Genomic DNA, 19,961 nt, shown 5'->3' with positions numbered 1-19,961 from the left:
AAGAAAGAAAGAAAGAAAGAAAGAAAGAAAGAAAGAAAGAAAGAAAGAAAGAAAGAGAGAAAGAAGAAAGAAAGAGAGAAAAAAAGAAAGAATATCCAATTATTTTAGAAGTCAAGAATATTTTGCCCAATTTCAATCTTTACAATTCGTTAAATTTTCTTAGAAATTTTCAAGTTGGATAAACTCTCATTTCAATCCCTATCTATCTTTTCTTCCAACTTCATCTTAAAAACAAAAGAAATGCATGTTTAGAATATGCCATTCTCATCTTAATGAAGAATTTAGTATAAAAATCAGTCTTAATAATATAAAATTATTAAATGTTACACTAACTTTAAAAGTAAATGGATTTTCTATCAAGAATAATAATTCTAGAGTCATGATTGATATTAACCTATTTTATCCCAATTGTTACCAGATTGGCTATCATAATGGTTCTCAGAGCCCTTTTCCAGTTTGGCTTTAGGTCCTTGTCGCCCAGCCTTCTTATACTGTTTAAATAATTGAGAGTATAAATTAAGATATAAGTATCTAGCTCTGTCCTACTTTCTGTTGACCAGGTTGCAAAAGGAAATGAGTTGATACTTTGGGCCACCAACTCAGCAGACAGTGGACACTGCAGAACTGACCTGGCCTACTGTCCCCAAGGCCTACCTTCCGGTTCCTCCTTGAAGGCAGTCATTGTGGTTATCAGTCAGCTCCTATATCTTTCTTTTTATGGAATTAGGATGCAGTTGGTCTGAGCCAACATTCTAAGAAATTAGGCAATAATTTTGATGTTTGCTTATGAGCATGCTATGGACTGAATTATATCCCCACTAAATTTACAAGTCAAAGCCCCACCTTGCAGTTTGTATTTTGAGTTTGGGCTTTTAGGAGGTAATTAAGATTAAATGAGGTCATCAGGGTGGGGTCCTAATCCAATATGATTGATGACCTTATAACAGAGGAAGAGATCTCTCTCTCTCTGCACAATGCATGGAACAAAAACCATGTGAGGACACAGCAAGAAGACAACCATCTGCAAGCCAGGAAGAGAGCTCTCACCAGAAACCAAATTGACTGGTGCCTTGATCTTGGACTTCCAGCCTCCAGAACTAGGAGAAAATAAATTTCTGTTGTTTAACCCACCAAACCCAGGGTATTTCGTTAGGGCAGCCCAAGCAGTCTAAGACAGGGCACAAGTTGACAACTATAAAGTGTCAGGAAGAAAAAGGGAAGCACCATCTAGAGCAAAGATAAAAGGTATAGAACCAGCTGATTTGTCCTCTTCTTGGATATGGTGTCCGCCAATCATCCCTACTCCCTCCCTCTCAAATCTATCCTTTGATTTTATCACGGTGTATTTGAAGGGTGTTGAAAATGGAAGAAAGTGCGTAGCACTCTGCTAGGGGGAAGTGTGGATCGTGAGCTCTATCATTATTGGCCCAGAATGGACACTTTTTGGATAAACTTAAGGGAAAGTTTCCTGTACTGCTCCTGAAAGGTTGTAAAAGAATAAGGGGCGCCTGGGTGGCTCAGTCGTTAAGCATCTGCCTTCTGCTCAGGTCATGGTCCCAGGGTCTTGGGATCGAGCCCCGCATCGGGCTCCCTGCTCCGTGGAGAGCCTGCTTCTCCCTCTCCCGCTCCCCCTGCTTGTGTTCCCTCTCTCGCTGTGTCTCTCTGTCAAATAAATAAATAAAATCTTAAAAAAAATAAATAATAAAAAATAAAAGAGTAAGAAAATATCCAAATGCATAACCTGGATAACTCCAAGATTTGTTTTTATGGTAACCCCACCACACCTCTGGCCATGAATGCAGGAAGGAAGGATTCCAAGAGCCCTAACAATTTAGGACCGTACTACTGTTGTTGATTTTCAAGTTTCTTTTTTTAATAAATATTTATTTGAAAGTCTAGTTCCATGGCATTGTGGTAAGATGAAGCAGAGCACGCCATTGTTGCCTGTGAGAATTGTTTTTTATACTAAATTATCTTTTTTTTTTTTTCCATTTATTGTGTCTTCTCCTTCAGGAATACAAATTGTTCTGGTTTTCCATTCTCTGCTCTACCTTCTTCCACCTCACTTATCTCTTTTTGATCTTCCTCTGGGAGGTTTTCTCAATTTGGGATTCTATCTCACGGTCTCCATTTAATGTTTCTGGAGTGGATTTTAACTCTATCATTTGGTTTCTGGTTTATATGAGGTACTTCTTTAGTTTACCCATTTTTCTTTTCATCCCATTCTGTGCTTTTCCAGTTAGCTTTTTCTTCTCTCCCGGCCTCCATCCTCTGTTTCGTAGGGAGTTGTTTTCTGCCATTGCACTGCGGATGCCAATTCCCAGATCCTTGCTCCATGATGTTGGAATGTTTCTTTCAGGGATGTGTGCTTGTCCTCTGAGGTTTCAGAGCGACATTCCCTGTCACTGTTCAGCAGTCTTTATTAGGACTTAGGCTGGATTTTCTCTTATTCGTCCTTGAATAAGATGAGACCCATTCTGATGTATTCATGGAGAGTAGGGTCTGCACTTTGCCTCACTCAATGACGTGACGGTGATTCTCAGACCTGTTGGAGGAAAGCTTGCTGGGCCTTCTCTCTACAGGTATGGCCTAATGCAGCTGATTTGCTGACCTGGCCTCCTAGCACTCACACACTATCTGCTTTTCTGATGCTCTACACCAGTGGAGTTAATTAAAAACTTCAATTCTCAGCAGGCTCTGCCCTCATGGTTTTTCAACCCCAAATGACTGATTACTTGCTGTATCAGTGAGTGGTAAGCATACAGCAAAGTGTCTCTATAGTTGCCTTCATGTGTCTCTTCTGAACCCAGTAAGTAAGCCAAACACCCAGTACAACTGCTGCAAATTCTAATTTTAAGTAGCTCTAAATTTAGGAGAAAGAAATCAACCACATTTCTTTCTGACATAAATAGGGTCTGGGTAAATGTGCTTCAGGTTATCTTTGCTGCACTAAAGTATAAAATCACTAAAATGTACATAACTTCAAATTAGGGAAAGAGAGTTGGATGTTCAGCATTTGATTAGCATCCTAATGCTTCTGAATCATAAAATGGATGCAAATTCAGGGGGCGCCTGGGTGACTCAGTCGATTCAGCATCTGCCTTCGGCTCAGGTCATGATCTCAAGGTCCTGGGATGGAGCCCCATGTCCAGCTCCCTGTTCAGTGGGAAGTCTGCTTCTCCTTCTCCCTCTGCCCCTTCCCCCACTCGTGCCCTCTCGCTCTCTCAAATTAAAAAAAAAAATGATGCAAATTCAGGAATGTTTTTATCACTTTGAGTCAAAAGTACAACCTGCAGACCTGTACATACATTTGCAGGGCCTGGGGCAAGGACACAAAGAACAAACAGTCCACAGACTACAGGTCTCTATATTGAGAAGTTATCATTCATGGTAATAAACATATAGAAAATGTTTCCTATCATCCGACCTTGACAAATGTGCCCACTTAATGACCTGGAGGACAAGATTTGCTTTTGAATTCTCTGACTCCTCCCAGTCTGGAGTCTGCTATCAGCAGGGGGTGGCCTGGGGAGAGCCAGCCTGCCCACTGGCCCTCACTCCAGGCTCTGTCCTGAACTCCGAGGGATAAAACAGGAATGGCTGTGGATCCGTCAGCCTGCAAGCCAGCCCTGGTCCAACCTGCTCCCATTCCGGCAGACAGTGCCCCCTTGATCATACCATGGAGAAGGGTCTGGGCAGACCCTGGAAACAGGTTTGGAGCCATTTGGGCAGGGAAATTGGGGGTCTCAAGTCCCACAGCGTGGAGGCCAGGCTCAGGGTGAACACAGTTCTCTAGCCCCACAGATTCCTTGACCCATGAGGCCAGAGGAGGGCCGGAGTAGGGCTAAAATTATATTTCAGTTTTTAAAGCCAATTACGTATAAAATATTACCACCCCGGACTCTAATACTTTTTTTTTTTTAAGATTTTATTTATTTATTTGAGAGAGAGAGAATGAGAGAGAGAGAACACATGAGAGGGGATAGGGTCAGAGGACGAAGCAGACTCCCTGCCGAGCAGGGAGCCCGGTGCGGGACTCGATCCAGGGACTCCAGGATCATGACCTGAGCCGAAGGCAGTCGCTTAACCAACTGAGCCACCCAGGCGCCCCGGACTGTAATACTTTTAAACTAAAAAGCAATATGATGGTTGGAATTGGGGGAAATTGCATTAACTGAACTATTATTGCATGTGAGTCCTTGGTTATAGGCTCTCAGAAAGTATTTTATTTCATCTTCATAATTAACTCTGCTGGATAAAATTATCATCCTCATTTCACAAATGCAGAGACTGGGGCACAGAAAAGTCAAGGAACATGTTTCCGGCCACAGAGCAATATGGAGTGAAGTCAGGATTTGGATCTCAAGTCTGCTTACAAAATACGCTTTCCTTCTTTCCATTCCCCTCATCTGTGCTAGAAGAATTTCTGCCTCCATCATATTTCTTGCCATCTTATTTCCTCCTCTATTTCAGAATTCAACATTGGAACTGATTTCTCACTATGCACTGTAGTTTCATATTTTTGTCTCATAAAAATGTCATACAATGTTGGTGGAAATGTCTGTTTCTTAAACATTTCTTTAAAATTATTCTGAATTCTTTTCTATGCCTTAATTCATTTAACCTTCCCAACAACTCTGTGAAGTAGATATTGCTACTACCCCAATTTTATAGATGAGGAACTCTAAAGCACAGAGAGATCAACACATTTCCCCAAGGTCACACAGCTAGTGAGGAAGGAGTGGAGGTTCAGCCTGAACTCTCAACCCCTGGGCTTAGATGCCTTTTGTCATGGTTACAGTTCCACACGGACTGCAGAGTGAGGGGAAACCACTGTATTTACCAAGTTCACACGTTACAGTCATAGTCAGGTCTCTGTCCTGGGAGATTTCATCAACCGACACGATGAAGTATCATTGGGCCTGATTTTTTTTTCAGCTTCCCCAATCTCAGTTATGTCTGCCTTGACTCTCTTCATTGCTCTTGGCCCAGCCACCCAGGCGACCCAGGCGACCCAGGCACGGCATAAAATACAAGGAGGAACATCAAAATTCTGATTCCTGGACTCTCTCCCAGTTCTGACTTCCTTCTGCTCTCTTCAGAGGGCTTCAGGCACGGGCATCCTGCATTGCTGATACATTCGGCTTTTACAACCTGGCTCCTTCTTCTCGCCTTACCGCATTTGGGATCGGTCATGTGACCTCCCTCTGCTTTCCTTCCTTTCCACGGGGCTGGCCTCTCGGTAGCTAGCTCTTCGCCTCTCCGGGCGGTTCCACTGCATCCCTGGGCCAGCCGAAGGCTCTGTGTCCAGTGCTTACCCAGAACAACAGCCATACCCCAGCATCTGCAATACTCCCCAGCCTAATCTATCTGAGAGGAGCATCAGGAAACGGGCGGCTCATCTGTTCTGACACAAGACTTGGAGAATAGATTTTATACCTGGAATTTTATTTATTTACATACTCATTTACTTCACCAATATTTCATCTGTATGAAACCTCCAATTTCACTGTGACTCACATCAAACGCTAGCCTCGGTGATTAAGAACGATTTCCACTTTCACATGTTTTTCTTCAATTGCTAATTCTGACAAATGGAAATTGCCGCATATTTATGTGACACATCTCAAGTTCTCTCCCAAAAGAAACTGGTATGTTTAGCTTACATGACCATATGCATATCTCAGAGATATTTCAACATCTGGCCCAACTTTGCAAAGGCTTAGTTTTGCAAGTTACACCAGAAAGAATGTATTTGAACACATAAGGCCATGGATATCTATAAGAAAACCACAACAGTGGGACTGTTAAACTCGTTGCTTAAGTAAACTTTAGGAATGTGACAAATTGCTAATTTCCTATGAAGGATCATAAAATTCCAATGGAGAACTCTGGGTTGGGATAGAGGAGAGAGTAGAAATAGCAGTGGTTCCCTAACCTCAGGGACTCCTGCTGTCTAAATTTTGAATAAAACTATTGATGTCACCTGTTGGCTGAGAAGTCATCACTGTTCTTTACCGCCATTGCTCTTATTCAAAGACTCCATTTCGAGATGTGTCATATAGAGATTGTAGGTCACACTGATATGCGGATGGGAAGAACAAGGCCTTTTACAAAACTCAGGGAAGTTAGAAATATCTAACTGAAATCTAATGCATCAGAAAGACTTTGTCTTCATTATCAGAAAAACAAAGAGATAATGGGGACCATAAAATAATCAGAGAATCCGGGGAAAGCAGTGACAATATCTGGGTACAGCACGGTACAGATCTCTAATCTTAAATATATAATCCTGAACCTATAACATGCCCCTTGCCTAATCTCTCTTTGTCATTTCAGCCTCAAATTCAGATTTCAAATTCCTGGGTAGCTCCTTAATGAAACACCGACTTCTAATGTATTCACAATCTTTGTGAATGCACTTTGTATGCTGTTTTTATACAACAGGAACTAGGGAAATAAGCCTGGAACATCTTGTCATACCAATGGGGAAGAAGTTATGCTATTAAGATCATGTCAAAAGGACTCAGGAGCCAACTTGAAGATGCTCCCCAATGGCCAAAGATAAAATAAATTGCATATCAACAAAGAAAAGGATAAGAAATGCTTGCTTATTACTGTTGCATGATACCAGAAAATTAACTCATCATTTTGAAATCAGTTAAGTAAAAAGTAAGAAGCATTTATGCTGCCTTTTTTTTTTTTTTAATAAAAACTGGGTACTACTGGTAACCAATCAATAAATGCTGGGTTTCTCTTTATTTAAAGTATTCCAGCTCATACATGAACAAAAGGTGATGGAAATAGAATATCACCAATTTGGAACTCTTAATGGACTGTTTCTTAGGTTCTTGAGTGGCAACTAACATCACAAAAAGTGACACGGTCAGACAGTATGCGCCTCCTGATGAAAGAACTCAATATCACTTCTAAAGTAGTTGTGCTCCCCCCCAAAAAACAATCTGAATCTCTTCAAGCTGACAAATGTGATCACTAGATTAGAGATAATACGGAGGACAGGGGAACATGATAAACTATACCACAAGTGTGCAAATAGCAAACACCAGACTGTGGGAAATGTGGTAAGACTGACAACATACATCAATACATAAAATTTCAAGGGGGGAAAAAAGAGATGAGGATGGAAGGAGAACCTAAAGATGAAAATTGACATACAGGATATATCAACCAATAGCAAGGCGTGAACCTTATTTAGATTCTGAAATATCCCTAGGTGGATATTTGATAATCAATTCAGGAAGTCTTATTAAGTTTTTAGTGTGATAATGACATTATGGTTATATTTTTAAAAAAGAATTACTTCTCTTTTAGAGACATATACTAAAATATTTACAGATGAAATGATGTATCTGGGGTTTGCTTCAAATTGATATAGGGTGGAGAAAGTGAATGAGAGCATGCACACAGAATTGCCTTGATATCCTCACTGTTGGGGCTCAATGATGGGGTTGATCACCCTTTTCTATTCTGTGAATGTTCAAAATTCTCCATAACAAAAAGCTACAAACAAAATCAATCAAAGTACATAGGCATTCCTTTGTTTATATTCTACTCTCAAGGTTTAACGAATTTTAAATATTTTTTAAAATATTTTTATTTATTTATTTGACAGAGAGACAGCAAGAGAGGGAACACAAGCAGGGGGAGTGGGAAAGGGAGAAGCAGGCTTCCCGCTGAGCCGGGAGCCCGATGTGGGGCTCCATCCCAGGACCCTGGGATCATGACCCAGGCCAAAGGCAGACACCTAATGACTGAGCCACCCAGGCGCCCCCAATTTTAAATATTTCAAGCGAAGAAATTTATCAGGACTAACTTTAAAAAACTGGCATATATTCATGACCTATACTTAATATTTGCAAAAGCAGCCTGTTTTTCTAGGGAAAAGAGGAAGTAAAGGGACAGATCTTCTTTATTTTATTTTATTTATTTACATACCCATTTACTTCACCAATATTTCATCTGTACTCATTAGGGCTGCTGACATTGAATGGAAAGTCATTCTGTACAACAAGACTGTATTCCTATAGTTAAACTTAATTAGGTACATCCTTGTTTTAACAGGACAGAAGTTTACCAACATAGAGATACCAGCTGCCTCGTTAAGGTAACCAGGTAAAAAACAAAACCAGAACTCTCTCCTGCCCATTCTGCAAAAGCCATTTCTTTTTTTTTTTTTTAAGATTTTATTTATTTATTTATTTATTTATTTATTTATTTGACAGAGAGAGACACAGCCCACAGCCGAGAGCAGGAACACAAGCAGGGGGAGTGGGAGAGGGAGAAGCAGGCTTCCCACCGAGCAGGGAGCCCGATGTGGGGCTCAATCCCAGGACCCTGGGACCACGACTGAGCCACCCAGGCGCCCCCAGGAGCCATTTTTTAAATCCAGGATACAAAATGATTTTTTCATTTAAGGACTTTGGGCTATTTCTACTGATTTACTTCTGAACAATCTTTAATTGCACCCTATATTACTGAAAATAATGTCAATTGTCCAACATCCCAGCCTGCCTTTTACCTTTTGCCTTCCATATCTTATTTTTCCATTTTCTAATATTTAATGCTACTTATCAATTTATTTACTGTCTTATGTCAATAGGCTTTTCAAAAAAACCCATACGACCTGCTAAAATACCAACCCTGTTGATTAAGAGGTGGGGTGATGACACATCAAAATAAGTAACTTTTTAAACCTAGTTTACTAAGTTTCATTTTTCCATGATTAAATAATTGTATTGTTCCCTCTCAAGTTTTTTATGACCCACTGTTTCTTCTTTGGGTCTCTGAAAATGATCCTTTCCTCATCTTTCTCATCTGACACCCCACCATTCACCTGTTTCAGACCCAGATGTAAAGATTAGGATTCAGGGGCTGGGCTCCGGTGGAATCAGACCAAATTTTTCCCACAAGGTCCTTAAACTAGGGAGGCCTGCATGATATACAACTAAGAATAGTTGTCCTTTAATTAAGGGGTATTTTTTTTTCCTCTGTGATTGTTTTGCAACAATATCAAAACATTTATGAAATGTTTATCCTCACAGATCCTGAAGTCCACTTTCTTGAGTCATTGGCTCATTTTCAATTACTGACATAACCGAAGAAAGAACAAACAAATCCAAACAAGTAAATGGAAAATACATTTTCCTCCTCCTCCTATTTCTCTAGTGCAGAGTCTGTTCTCGTTTATGGTATTTGTATCAAGGTCCCCTTTCTTGCCTAAAATTGATAATTAGAAAAAAAACAAAACACTTACCCAGAACAAGAAGTTGAAGATAAACATAGAATATTTTATACAGCCACTCACACCTGCCATGTCAGAAAAAGATCAGGAATCCAAATGCCGTGAATGGAACTGTTCCTTGTAGGACTGTCCTGCAATATTCTCTGGAGTAATTTGCCTGCAGAGATTTCTGTGCCCAAGGCTTCGGAGCAGAAATTGAAAGCAAAGGAGGGGTAGAGGGGAATAATCCAGTTATTAAAGTGGATAAAAAATTAACCACACATTTAAATATCACAAGGGCTATCACTAGGCGAGTATGTTCTTTTGCTTGTCATGGCTCCTGGGGCACTGGGCCAGGATATTTATGATCCTTTCTTAAAAACTGCCTCCTCTAAAGTAAACAGATATCAAGTTAAGGAGTGGCGCTGGATCGGAGAGAGAGTGGCACAGCGATACTGGGTTGTTGGATTTCAGAAACCACAACTTGACTTCCCTGCCCTCCATTTCCACTACAGGAAAGCAAGACTGTTTTGCTCTGAGATAAAGGGACATTGTGTCTCAACTCATTTTGCATTGCATTTTCTCAACAATGCAAAATTTCTCCCAGGGGCAATAAAATGCGTTTAGAAATGTGTAAAATCTGAAGGCTTACTCCCTGGCACCTTTCATCCTGAACCCCAGAGTAGTGGGAACCACCATGACATGGACCTGCCTTCCAAAGCTTCTAAATTTATTTCAAAATAAGTCCACGAAGCTGCTATGAATGCAGCATAGATAGGGGAAGTGAGGAGTGAGAGGCTGCCCTGCCTATTACAAGACCATTCAGCGTTTATCTTTTTCTTTACAGTGTAAAGGGGAAAAACATAAAATTCTCAGGAGCCACTCTCTGACGGCCTCACTGTGTTCATTTTATAATGTGTAGCCATGTTGATAGCTCATTTATTGTTAAGGCGGGCACGGACCTTCCCTTCCCCCGATAAGTTACATCCAGCAACAGCTCCTCTCCACCAATTCAGTTTCTGGATTCCTGGTCCTCTTAGACAAAAAATTCAAAATGAGAAGGTGGTCATAGTTCAGTGACCATAGATTGTACAATTTGTTTCTAGTGCTAATAGAAGGCAGCCGTGGCCGGTAAAAGGCAAAATTCTCTGACCTAATCAGGGAGGTGTGGACTGCTTTTGTATAAACAATTGGGGTTATGCTAGTTTCTACATCCTGTGTCTAAAAGAGAGTTCTTTTCTCCCTAAAGAAAAGAACCCTATACTTCAAAATGTGGTTGGGGAAAATAATTCTTTAAAATCTTTGTTAAGTTCTATACAATAAGCAAGCGTGGACCTCTAAGAAACTGAGTCAGTTAAAAGAATATTTTTCTACTTTTCACTGACATACAAAGGTGCTCTTGAAACAATCCCACTCTCTGACTATAAACGTATTTTTATTTTTGTATTTTTATTGTATTGGCATCAATCATATTTAGTGTGAAGGCCAAATTTAGGTTTAGTGCAAAAATAATGGCTTAATATTTAAATAATGAAAATTGTTGGTGTTCTATGGTGTTTCCTCTAGAAAATGGAAATAATCTCACAAATTTCTACTGAGATATTAATGTGGATAGGATTATCCAAAGCTGAAAGAATAAAGTGGTTTTGATTGAGTGAAAAACCAAATGGATTTGAAGTCCTAGAAATGATTATCAGTTAGAGGTAAAAATCAAAAGAAATATATAGATAAAAATGCTGTTTTGTGGACAAGAATGGATCGAGTACTTACCAAATTTCAGTTTAGAATACATTTTTTTTTTTTTAAATATGGTATTTAGTTAAATCGTTAAGGAACCCTGAAACACAAAAATCAACGGATGGGTTTTATAGAAAAATTCCTCTTCATAGAAGATTTCACAGTCCAATTCGAAATCAATATGAAACAGTTCACTCCTCTGAATTCCCATCCCAGTAAATTTTATAATCACACAAAATTTACCCAAGCTAATAATGTGGAGTCCCTTTGTATTCCTCTTTCTTTCCTGCCCGGTATCCAGTCACTTCTCACATCCGCTGAGCTCCTAAATTTCCTTCAAATCTGGTTCCTCCATCTCTCGTTTAACTACTGTCATTATCCAACCTGTTATCATCTCTCATTCCACCAGAATCTTAATTAGTTTCCCTGCCAGTCTCTTCCCCCTCCATCTGCCTTAACACTCCAGGATTTTCTTTTTCGTTCCATAATTCTCTTCACAAATACTTATCAACTATGTAATTCCCCTGATTAAAAAACCAATCTAAGGATGGTTTCCTATCACCTACAGGATACGTTCCAGACTTCTTAGAATGACACTGATAGCACAGCGTAGGCAAGCCTCTACCCACCTCCCAGAACTTTCTCCCATTCCTCTCTCCCTGGGCAGCCTCTACTCCTAGGCTCCATATGCATGAGATTGATTCACAGGACCAGAATACATCCTGGGATTTTATGACTCTGTGCCGTGTCAGAGTTCTAGGGAACTACCAACATGTTACCCTTCGCCCCTCTCAAAAGATCAATTACCAAATAAGGAAAAATAGTTTCTTTATTTCAGGATTTGTCAGAATCCTAAACCGCTGATATTCTATTCTAAATACATAGCAATTCCCAAATGAATGTGACCCCAGAAAGTATTTCTGAAAGACATATCCTTGAACCAGTGTTACAGCACTTACTTAAAGAAAGGCTGATCTAGACAAACATCCACATTTTACACATAAAAAAAAAAAAAGTGAAGCCCAAAGAGATTGAGTAGCCCAAGTCCACAAAACTGGCTAATGGCAGAACTCTTTAGCTCTAGACAGGAGGTCTCATGATGATCAGATCAGTATTCTGTCTACTTGCACCAACTATGTCTTGAGTTATGTAATATGATTATAAGATGAGTCAGTTACCACCTTAGATCTTGAGAAGTTGTTCTATGTCAGGTATTTAACAGTGGCGGGAGGCGGGGCAGAGGTAGGGAGGGGCTGGAGAGTGTCAGTAATATATCTTAGACCCAGAGAAATGCCAGACCAGGAATGAGAGGCAATGGAGGGTAGGATATCACAAGAAATGACAACTGAAAAAAAGAGCTGAAGAAAAGTCTAATAAATCAGATAACGTTTTCCTAATGCTGCCATTGTGCCAATTGTTGTCACTCATAGTAAATGCACAGGGTAACTAACACTAGATGAGGATTCAAATCCAGTTAATCATGAAAATACTCCACAAGGCGGTCATAGTAAACTAGGTTTTGATAGCAATATGGGGACACTGGCAGGGAGAAAAGAGAGAGGGATTCCTTGTGTTCAGAGTAGGAAAAAAGGCATGAATAAAACCATCAGGTACCCTCTATAAAATGCAGCATTTTCTCTAGGTCATCAAGCAAATCAGGCATACATCTGGGACTTGAACAAGAAAGCAGACATAGAAAGGAGGTTCATTTTCACCATGATATCATGTTTCCCTCTACAAGATATACGCAATAATTCATTCAACAAATGTATTGAATGCATACAATATTCTAGGCACTGTCCTATATAGATGCTGGAGAGACAGCAGTTTCCAAAACAAGATAAAAATCCAGTCCTCATGGGAAATTGTATACAATATACATACAGATATATTGGGTAACTAGATTTTGGAAACAAAAATATAAAGAGGGAGTTATCTTCCCACTACAATGTGAATATAAACAGATGCTCTTTATTATTATTTAAAGATAAATTTGATAGCATATTCAGATAACTTGCCTCTTAGTCATTCATTCAACAAATACTTATTGAACACCTACTATAATCTGAGCCCTGGGGATATGGCAATGAACAAACAGAAAATGCTCCTGATCTCCTCAAGTTTGCACTCCAGAAAGGGAGATGACTTCCCCTTTGTATTTTTGTTTCCAAAATCTAGTTACCCAATATATTTGTCATTGGAGTACGTACTGAAAAATCAAGTCATGTGTTTTGTTTTATTTTAAAGATTTTATTTATTTATTTATTTGAGAGAGAGAGAGAGCACATGCATGGTGGCCAGGGGCGGTGGGCGGGGAGAGGAGGCAGAGGGAGAGGGAGAAGCAGACTCCCCACTGAGCAGGGAGCCCCACACGGGATTCGATCCCAGGACCCTGGGATCATGACCTGTGACCTGAGCCAAAGGCAGACACTTAACCGACTGAGCCACCCAGGTGCCCCTCATCATGTGTTTTCGAGAAAAGATTTATGCTATTTTATCTGATATAGTCTCCCATTATCACTGTCACTCTACACTCTAAGGGTTTTTTAATGGCATTATGGATGTTCATTTCCTCGAGGGCTGACAGCAGCAACAAGAAAAATGATGTTGAAGTTTCTCTTCCTTATGACCACTGAGGTGTGGGTGTTAAGTACATGAAGACAAGAGGTCATACCTTTTAAGCAATTAGAGTGAAGAGAAAGTTCTGGTACTCTTTAGCATTTCTCATTTTGAAAACCCTTTTTTCTTCTTTTCCGAAAATGGAGGTTGCTCATTTACAGGTTTTATGATTCCTTTTACAGGAGCAAAGCCTTGGCTCTTGTCCTCTCGTCCAGTTCCAGCATTCCCAAGACCAACATTTTTCTTCTGCTTTCATTTGAGCATAATGCTCTATGCTTCCTATCCCGTGGGCTTACGGAGCCTAGCTCATAAAAACCTCTTGCATGTTCCCACTGGGGATGGGAAGCATCTGGTGTGAGAATGATCTGTCTCCTTCCTTTGCAGGACATTTTGAAACAATGATACCTATTTATAGCATTAATTCCAGCTCAGAAATAAAGTGTGACTTGGAATTGTCTTCCTGAAGTAGCAAGACAGTGCTCATGAACAATGGATATCCAGTATTCTTCCTCTCTTACTGATATTTTTACTCTAAAATGGTCATGATTTGTACCTAGACATAAAGTCACGAACCATATAGGTTACAAAAATAAAAATATGAATATATGCATCAGAAAATAGACTTTAGTTCACTAAAATCAACTTTTTAAAAAGATTGATTTATTTGAGAGAGAGAGAGAATGTGAGCAGGGGGAGGGGCAGAGAGAGAGGGAGAGAGAGAGAGAATCCTCAAGCAGACTGCCCACTGAGCGCGGAGCCCGATACAGGGCTTGATCCCAGGACCCCGAGATCATGACCTGAGCCAAAATCAAGAGTCGGACGTTTAACCAACTGAGTTCCCCAGGCGCCACACCAAAATCTACTTTTAAGTGTTTATTAGTGAAGACTGAGGCAAAATGGTACAGTGATTAAAAAATGCAGCTTTTGACCATGATGGATTAGAGATGCCATGAATTCTTGTTAGACCTCACTGCAGTGTTTTTATACTTCTTTCATGCTTGCAGCAAGATGAAAACAGGCCAGCAGCTGGGTGGGGTCCAGGGTCAGGTCCTTGGCTGGGCAGCCCCTGAAGCTCAGCTTTTCCAACCTTTCCTGAAATGATCTACTTCTTAGGACACTTTAGATGATCTCACAGGAGCCAGAATGTCAATTTCTTAGATTATCATGAGAAACATACCCATGAAGCCATCCAGCAGTAGAGAGTGGCTGATCAGAAATTCATCTCCCTGTAAGAAAGCAGCAGAAGCCAGAGCCTACACAGATAGTTTCTTGGAGGGTAAATTCAGTAAAGGAGTCAGTGGATGCACTGATGAGATTTGATAGTCTGGTGAGTCTAGAACCATGTCACGGATCTAACAGCCGAACCCACCAAATGACACTCTTGGTGGCGGCAGCAACCTCTCTGTGAATATTGCTATGACAAATCACAAATTCCTTTTCCTCCAGGTGGCCCTCTCTGTACCCTGTTCAGTCTGTGCTTTCTTTCTCTGTGATCACAGTCTATCCCCAGGCAAGGAGATGTGACCATTGTGTATCCACTTACCGGACCATAATTACCATTCAGTCCTGCTTCCAAGATGGCACTTGAATTGCATTTTATTTATTTATTTATTTTTAAGATTTTATTTATTTGACAGAGAGAGATAGTGAGAGCAGGAACACAAGCAGGGGGAGTGGCAGAGGGAGAAGCAGGCTTCCCGCTGAGCAGGGAGCCCGATGGGGGGCTCGGTCCCAGGACCCTGGGATCATGACCTGAGCCGAAGGCAGACGCTTAACGACTGAGCCACCCAGGCGCCCCTTGAATTGCATTTTAGATATTTCTAAAATTTCTCACCTGAAAATGACGGCTCTCTTGGTCCTTGCCTATAGATTTTCCTAGTTGATCTCGCAGAGATCAATCTTATTTTCCTTCTCTCCAAATCGGGACATGTGCCCACATACAGACTAGAATACTCAACAGGAGAATGAAGAATACAAAACAGAGCTTTGTAATCACCAGCCCAGGATCACTGGATACTCTATTTTTGTGCTGCATATTTGCCTGGCTGTTTGCTTTTTAAGTTTAAAGTGTAAATGCCAACCTGCTTTTCCCTGAGTTCTCTCTGAATCAGTCCTTTGTTTGGTCGGTTCACAAGGTACACATTCGCTGCCAGGCATGATTAGGCTCTGAGGTAACAGTGATTAAGAGGCAGGGAAATGAGTAGAGGCCACCAACACAGAATTTAAAAAAAGAAAAAGAAAAAATGAGAGGGTGGGGATGTTTAATGCTTATATCAGACACAAGCTTCTCAAACTGAAGGAGCCAACAAAATGTTACACTGAATTTAACACAGGCTTATCCCATGACTGGTCAGAAATAAACATAGACATTTTACTCATAATGCTAATTAGGATCTCACAAGTGACTGATTCTAAATTAGAAAGGTTTATTCAACCTCACACAGTGGGAATGTATTGCATGGCTATTCTGGTTCCCAGGAGAAAATAAAATAACAGAAAGTCACTGTAGAAGGTCATTTATAAGGAAATCCCAAACTTCCATTTCACACCTTTATAAGAAGCAACAAAATGTATCCCAAATTAAGCTCAGGTAGAAAACAACTCAGACTCTGTCTTGAATTTTTTTTTTTTTTAAACCACAGAGAGTCCTATTTAGATTTTCCCTGAGCACTTGAAAACTTGATTTTCCCTTACTGCAAGAAGGCAAATGAAGCTGAGAGAACCAGAAAACCCATGGCTGAAACACCTACACCATTGTTCCTGAAACAAGAGGGTCTGGCTGCATTTTCTTCGCTATCACCCCGTATAAATGGATCACCCCAATTTCAATCCATAGCAAATAAAAGAACACATATTTAAGAATATAATATCTAAATGTAATCTTTCCAGAAATGGAATACACCATTTCTCCTAGAATTCTCTTCTAGTTCCTTTCTTCATTTATACTCAGGTATTAAAGCATCCTTCCTTAAACTTTCCCAGTGATTATTTTACTATTAACACACTGATTGATTCAGAAAATGCTCCGTCCATAAGCCAATCATGTGAGGAAGTCAAAAAAATGTTAAATAAGCTACTCTTGGGGTCATTCAAGTGTCTATGGGTAAGAGAAAGCTGAGGATTTGTTTTGCTTTAGGCAGAATCATGTTGACCTCTAATTTAGCCTACACAAATCATTAAACCTTAAGAAAATATCCTAAAGGAGCACTCACTGACTTTTTTTTTTAATTGTGCAATGGACCCAGACTCTCTCTGCATACTAATTTATTTATACCATATTCATAGTTGAGGCTTCAGATAGCCAGAGAATTCCCATAAGTGCTCTGCTCTCTTTCCTCTTCACTCTTCACACTTTCTTGAATCCTTGAGTGTGAAGAGGTACTGTAAAGCCAGGAAGACTGGCCGTGCCGAGGCCCCTCAGAAAGGAATGTGCAAATCTGGGAACACATTCCAGGATTTCTAGCTACCAGTTCAGGGCCTGATGTATAAGCAGTATCAGCCAGCAATTTCAAGTTTTTTGAGAATCACAGATTCTCAGCCAATCCCCTCAGGAGCTTTCTGAGAAGGAAATGGTTCATAAAGCAATTTTCTGTGCAGTAAAAGATTATGTCACTCCCATGCTTTGAACCCTCTAATGGATTCCCATCACAATTAGAATGAAATCCAAAGCCACACAAGATGGATCCTTGGCTGCCTCACTGGCCTCATCTCCTCCCTCTGTCTCCCTCACTCATGTGGCTCCAGCCGCAGTGGATTCCTTGCAGATCCTCGGACTTGCCAAGTGTATCCCCAACTCAAGGCCTTCCCACTACCTCTTCTTCCTCTGGAATCCTCTTCATCTACAAGAGCTAGATGGTTCATCATCTCCACTCACTGTATTACATATTGATTTATTTGTATTATTGTCTGCTTCCTTTCTGGAATGTAAATTTCAGGAGCCTGGGAGCATTTTCTGTGTTGTTCACTGTCATATCCCTTGGGCTCAGAATATAGTAGGTGTTCAATAAATATTTATTGAACGAATGTCTAAATAGCAAGTTATCTAACTATCCTTCCTAATTTATTTTTTGTAATAACAAGGAGCACCTATTTGTGTTCCCCATTACATTCCTACTGCCTCGCACAGGGGCTGGCAGATTATAATCAGCACGTGTGCGAGGACACAACATTGCAAAAGAAAAATAAAGTCCACGCTGCTCTTATGAACTTTATATTCCACCAACGTGAGACAACAAACACACAAATATACAAATAAGTATGCAAGAAAACACCAGGAAGAGAAAAACAGCAGGATCCTGTGTGGCAGAGTAACTGAGGCAACTACTTTTCATCAGATGGAACCCCGAGGGCTTGACATTCAAACTGAGTCCCGGCCTGGGTCAAATCACAAGGAAGCACCAAATCAAGGGTATTCTACAAAACAACTGGCCTAAGTCATTTAAATGCTAAGACAAAGAAAGTTAGGAAAGACGGAGGAATTATTCCATATTCAAAGAGGCTGGAGAGAGACAAGGCAACTTGGGGAAATAGGATCCTAAATTAGGTCCATTGCTATATAAAAGACGTTACTGGCGAAATCAACCAACATGATTGGGGTCTCTGGGCAAGGATATGTGGGAATTCTTTCTATCATTCTTGCAACTTTTCTGTAGGTTTGAGATTGTTTGGAATAAAAATAAATGGTCTCTTGAGGGGAAAATAACTGAGGCACAGAAAAGTTAAACAACTTTCCCGAATTCCCATAGTTTGTAATAAAGCCTGGATGTGAACCCAGGCAGTCTAGCTCCAAACTCTATGTTGGAGAAACAACTCTGTTGTTTCTATCAACATTTGCCTCATGCAAAGTAAGCTCTCGAGTGATATCCTTATTAGTAAAAATGAATACGCTGTAAACAGAGTCCTGCATGAGAAAAAGGCACAAGCCATGCTAAGATGTAGGGTAAGAGAATTCCAGACAAAGACAACAGATAGTGCAAAGACCCTAAGGGGAACACAAACTTGGCATTCTGGAGAAAAAAGGCTGATGTGTATGTAGCATAAAGAGTTATGGGGAGCATGGTTAGAGATGAGATCAGAGGAAGCTCTTCAGATCAGGTCCTATAGATTGCTGTGAGATAGGGAAAAGAGAACAGATATATTTAAGTGTTACTGGAAGTGTAAGGTGTTATAGGCTGAATGGTGCCCCCCCCCCAAATTCATGTTGAAGTCCTCATCCCCAATATGTTAGAATAAGACTGTATTAGTGACATCAGCAAGATGTCGAAGTAGGAAGCCCTGGACCATCCTTTTGTCCACAAACAGACCAGTTAAGCAATTCATGAACAAATGCCCTTTATGGGAAATCTAGAAACTAAGTGAAAGGCTCTTGAATGCTGGCCAATCACAAAAACAGATGTATTGAAGCCAATACGGAGATTCAGGACACCTCTTCCTGGAGTCATTTCCCCTGGTTCCATACCACATGGTCAAAAAGAGACCTCCTGGCTCCCAGCTTCTCCCAGGGTAAAGGAAGGGTTGGTTTGTCCATCCAGTGCTCCAACTTTTTTGAGGGGCTTCCCCAGCTGATTGACTCTGATCCTACCAGTCTTGGAGCTTAGACCCAATTTAAAAATGTGTTAAGGAATTGAGTAGACATTTTTCCAAAGAAGACATACAAATGGCCAACAGGTATATGAAAAAATGCATACGGTCACTAATCACAAGGGAAATGGAAATCAAAACCACAATGAGATTATACCTGTCAGGACAGTTATTATAAAAAAAAAAAAAAAAAAACCCAAAACAACAAGGAAGGATGTGGAAAAACTAGAACATTTACACACTTACTGGGAATGCAAAAATGGTTCACCGGCTATGGAAAATAGTATGGGGGTTCTTCAAAAAACTAAAAATAGACCTACTATATGATCCAACCATCCCACTTCTGGGCATATATCCAAATGAATTGAAATCAGGTTTTCACTGAGATATCTGCCCTCCCATGTTCATTGAAGCACTATCCACATTAACTAAGATGAGGAAACAACCTAAATTTTGATCAGCAGATGAATATATATATGAAAATGTGATATAAACATAAAATGAAATATTATTCAGCTTTAAAAAAAAAAAGGAAACTGTGCACAATGTGACAACATGGATGGACTTGAAGACATTATGCTAAGTGAAATAAGCCAGACACGGAAAGACAAGCAAGTACTGCATGATTCCACTTAGATGAGGTATCTAAAATAGTCACATTCAGGGTGCCTGGGGGACTCAGTCGGTTAAGCATCCAACTCTTGATTTTGGCTCAGGTCATGGCCTCAGGGTTGTGGGATTGGGCATGCCAACTTCATGTTCAGTGGGAGGGGGAAGGTTTACT

At 40.3% G+C, this 19,961-nt stretch overlaps 1 protein-coding gene across 2 annotated transcripts in view; it reads right to left on the bottom strand.

The window, feature by feature from the left end:
- The window catches only part of TSPAN8 (tetraspanin 8), a 31,363-nt gene extending 21,661 nt beyond the window's left edge, over nucleotides 1–9,702 (bottom strand). Inside the window, exon 1 of one of the 2 annotated variants that reach the window (XM_035002131.1) lies at nucleotides 9,275–9,702. In XM_035002131.1, the coding sequence (XP_034858022.1) occupies nucleotides 9,275–9,334 (60 nt within the window). In that variant the 5' untranslated portion in view covers nucleotides 9,335–9,702. The remainder of the gene's footprint in view (nucleotides 1–9,274) is intronic. The other variant, XM_035002130.1, reaches the window with a different exon arrangement.
- Nucleotides 9,703–19,961: the final 10,259 nt, after the last annotated feature.

Source organism: Mirounga leonina, unplaced genomic scaffold (genome assembly GCF_011800145.1).
Source record: "Mirounga leonina isolate KUSES-001 unplaced genomic scaffold, KU_Mleo_1.0 Mir_126, whole genome shotgun sequence".
NCBI lineage: Eukaryota > Metazoa > Chordata > Mammalia > Carnivora > Phocidae > Mirounga > Mirounga leonina.
The sequence above is the reverse complement of the archived record's forward strand: the minus strand, read 5'-3'. Positions and strand labels throughout refer to the sequence as shown.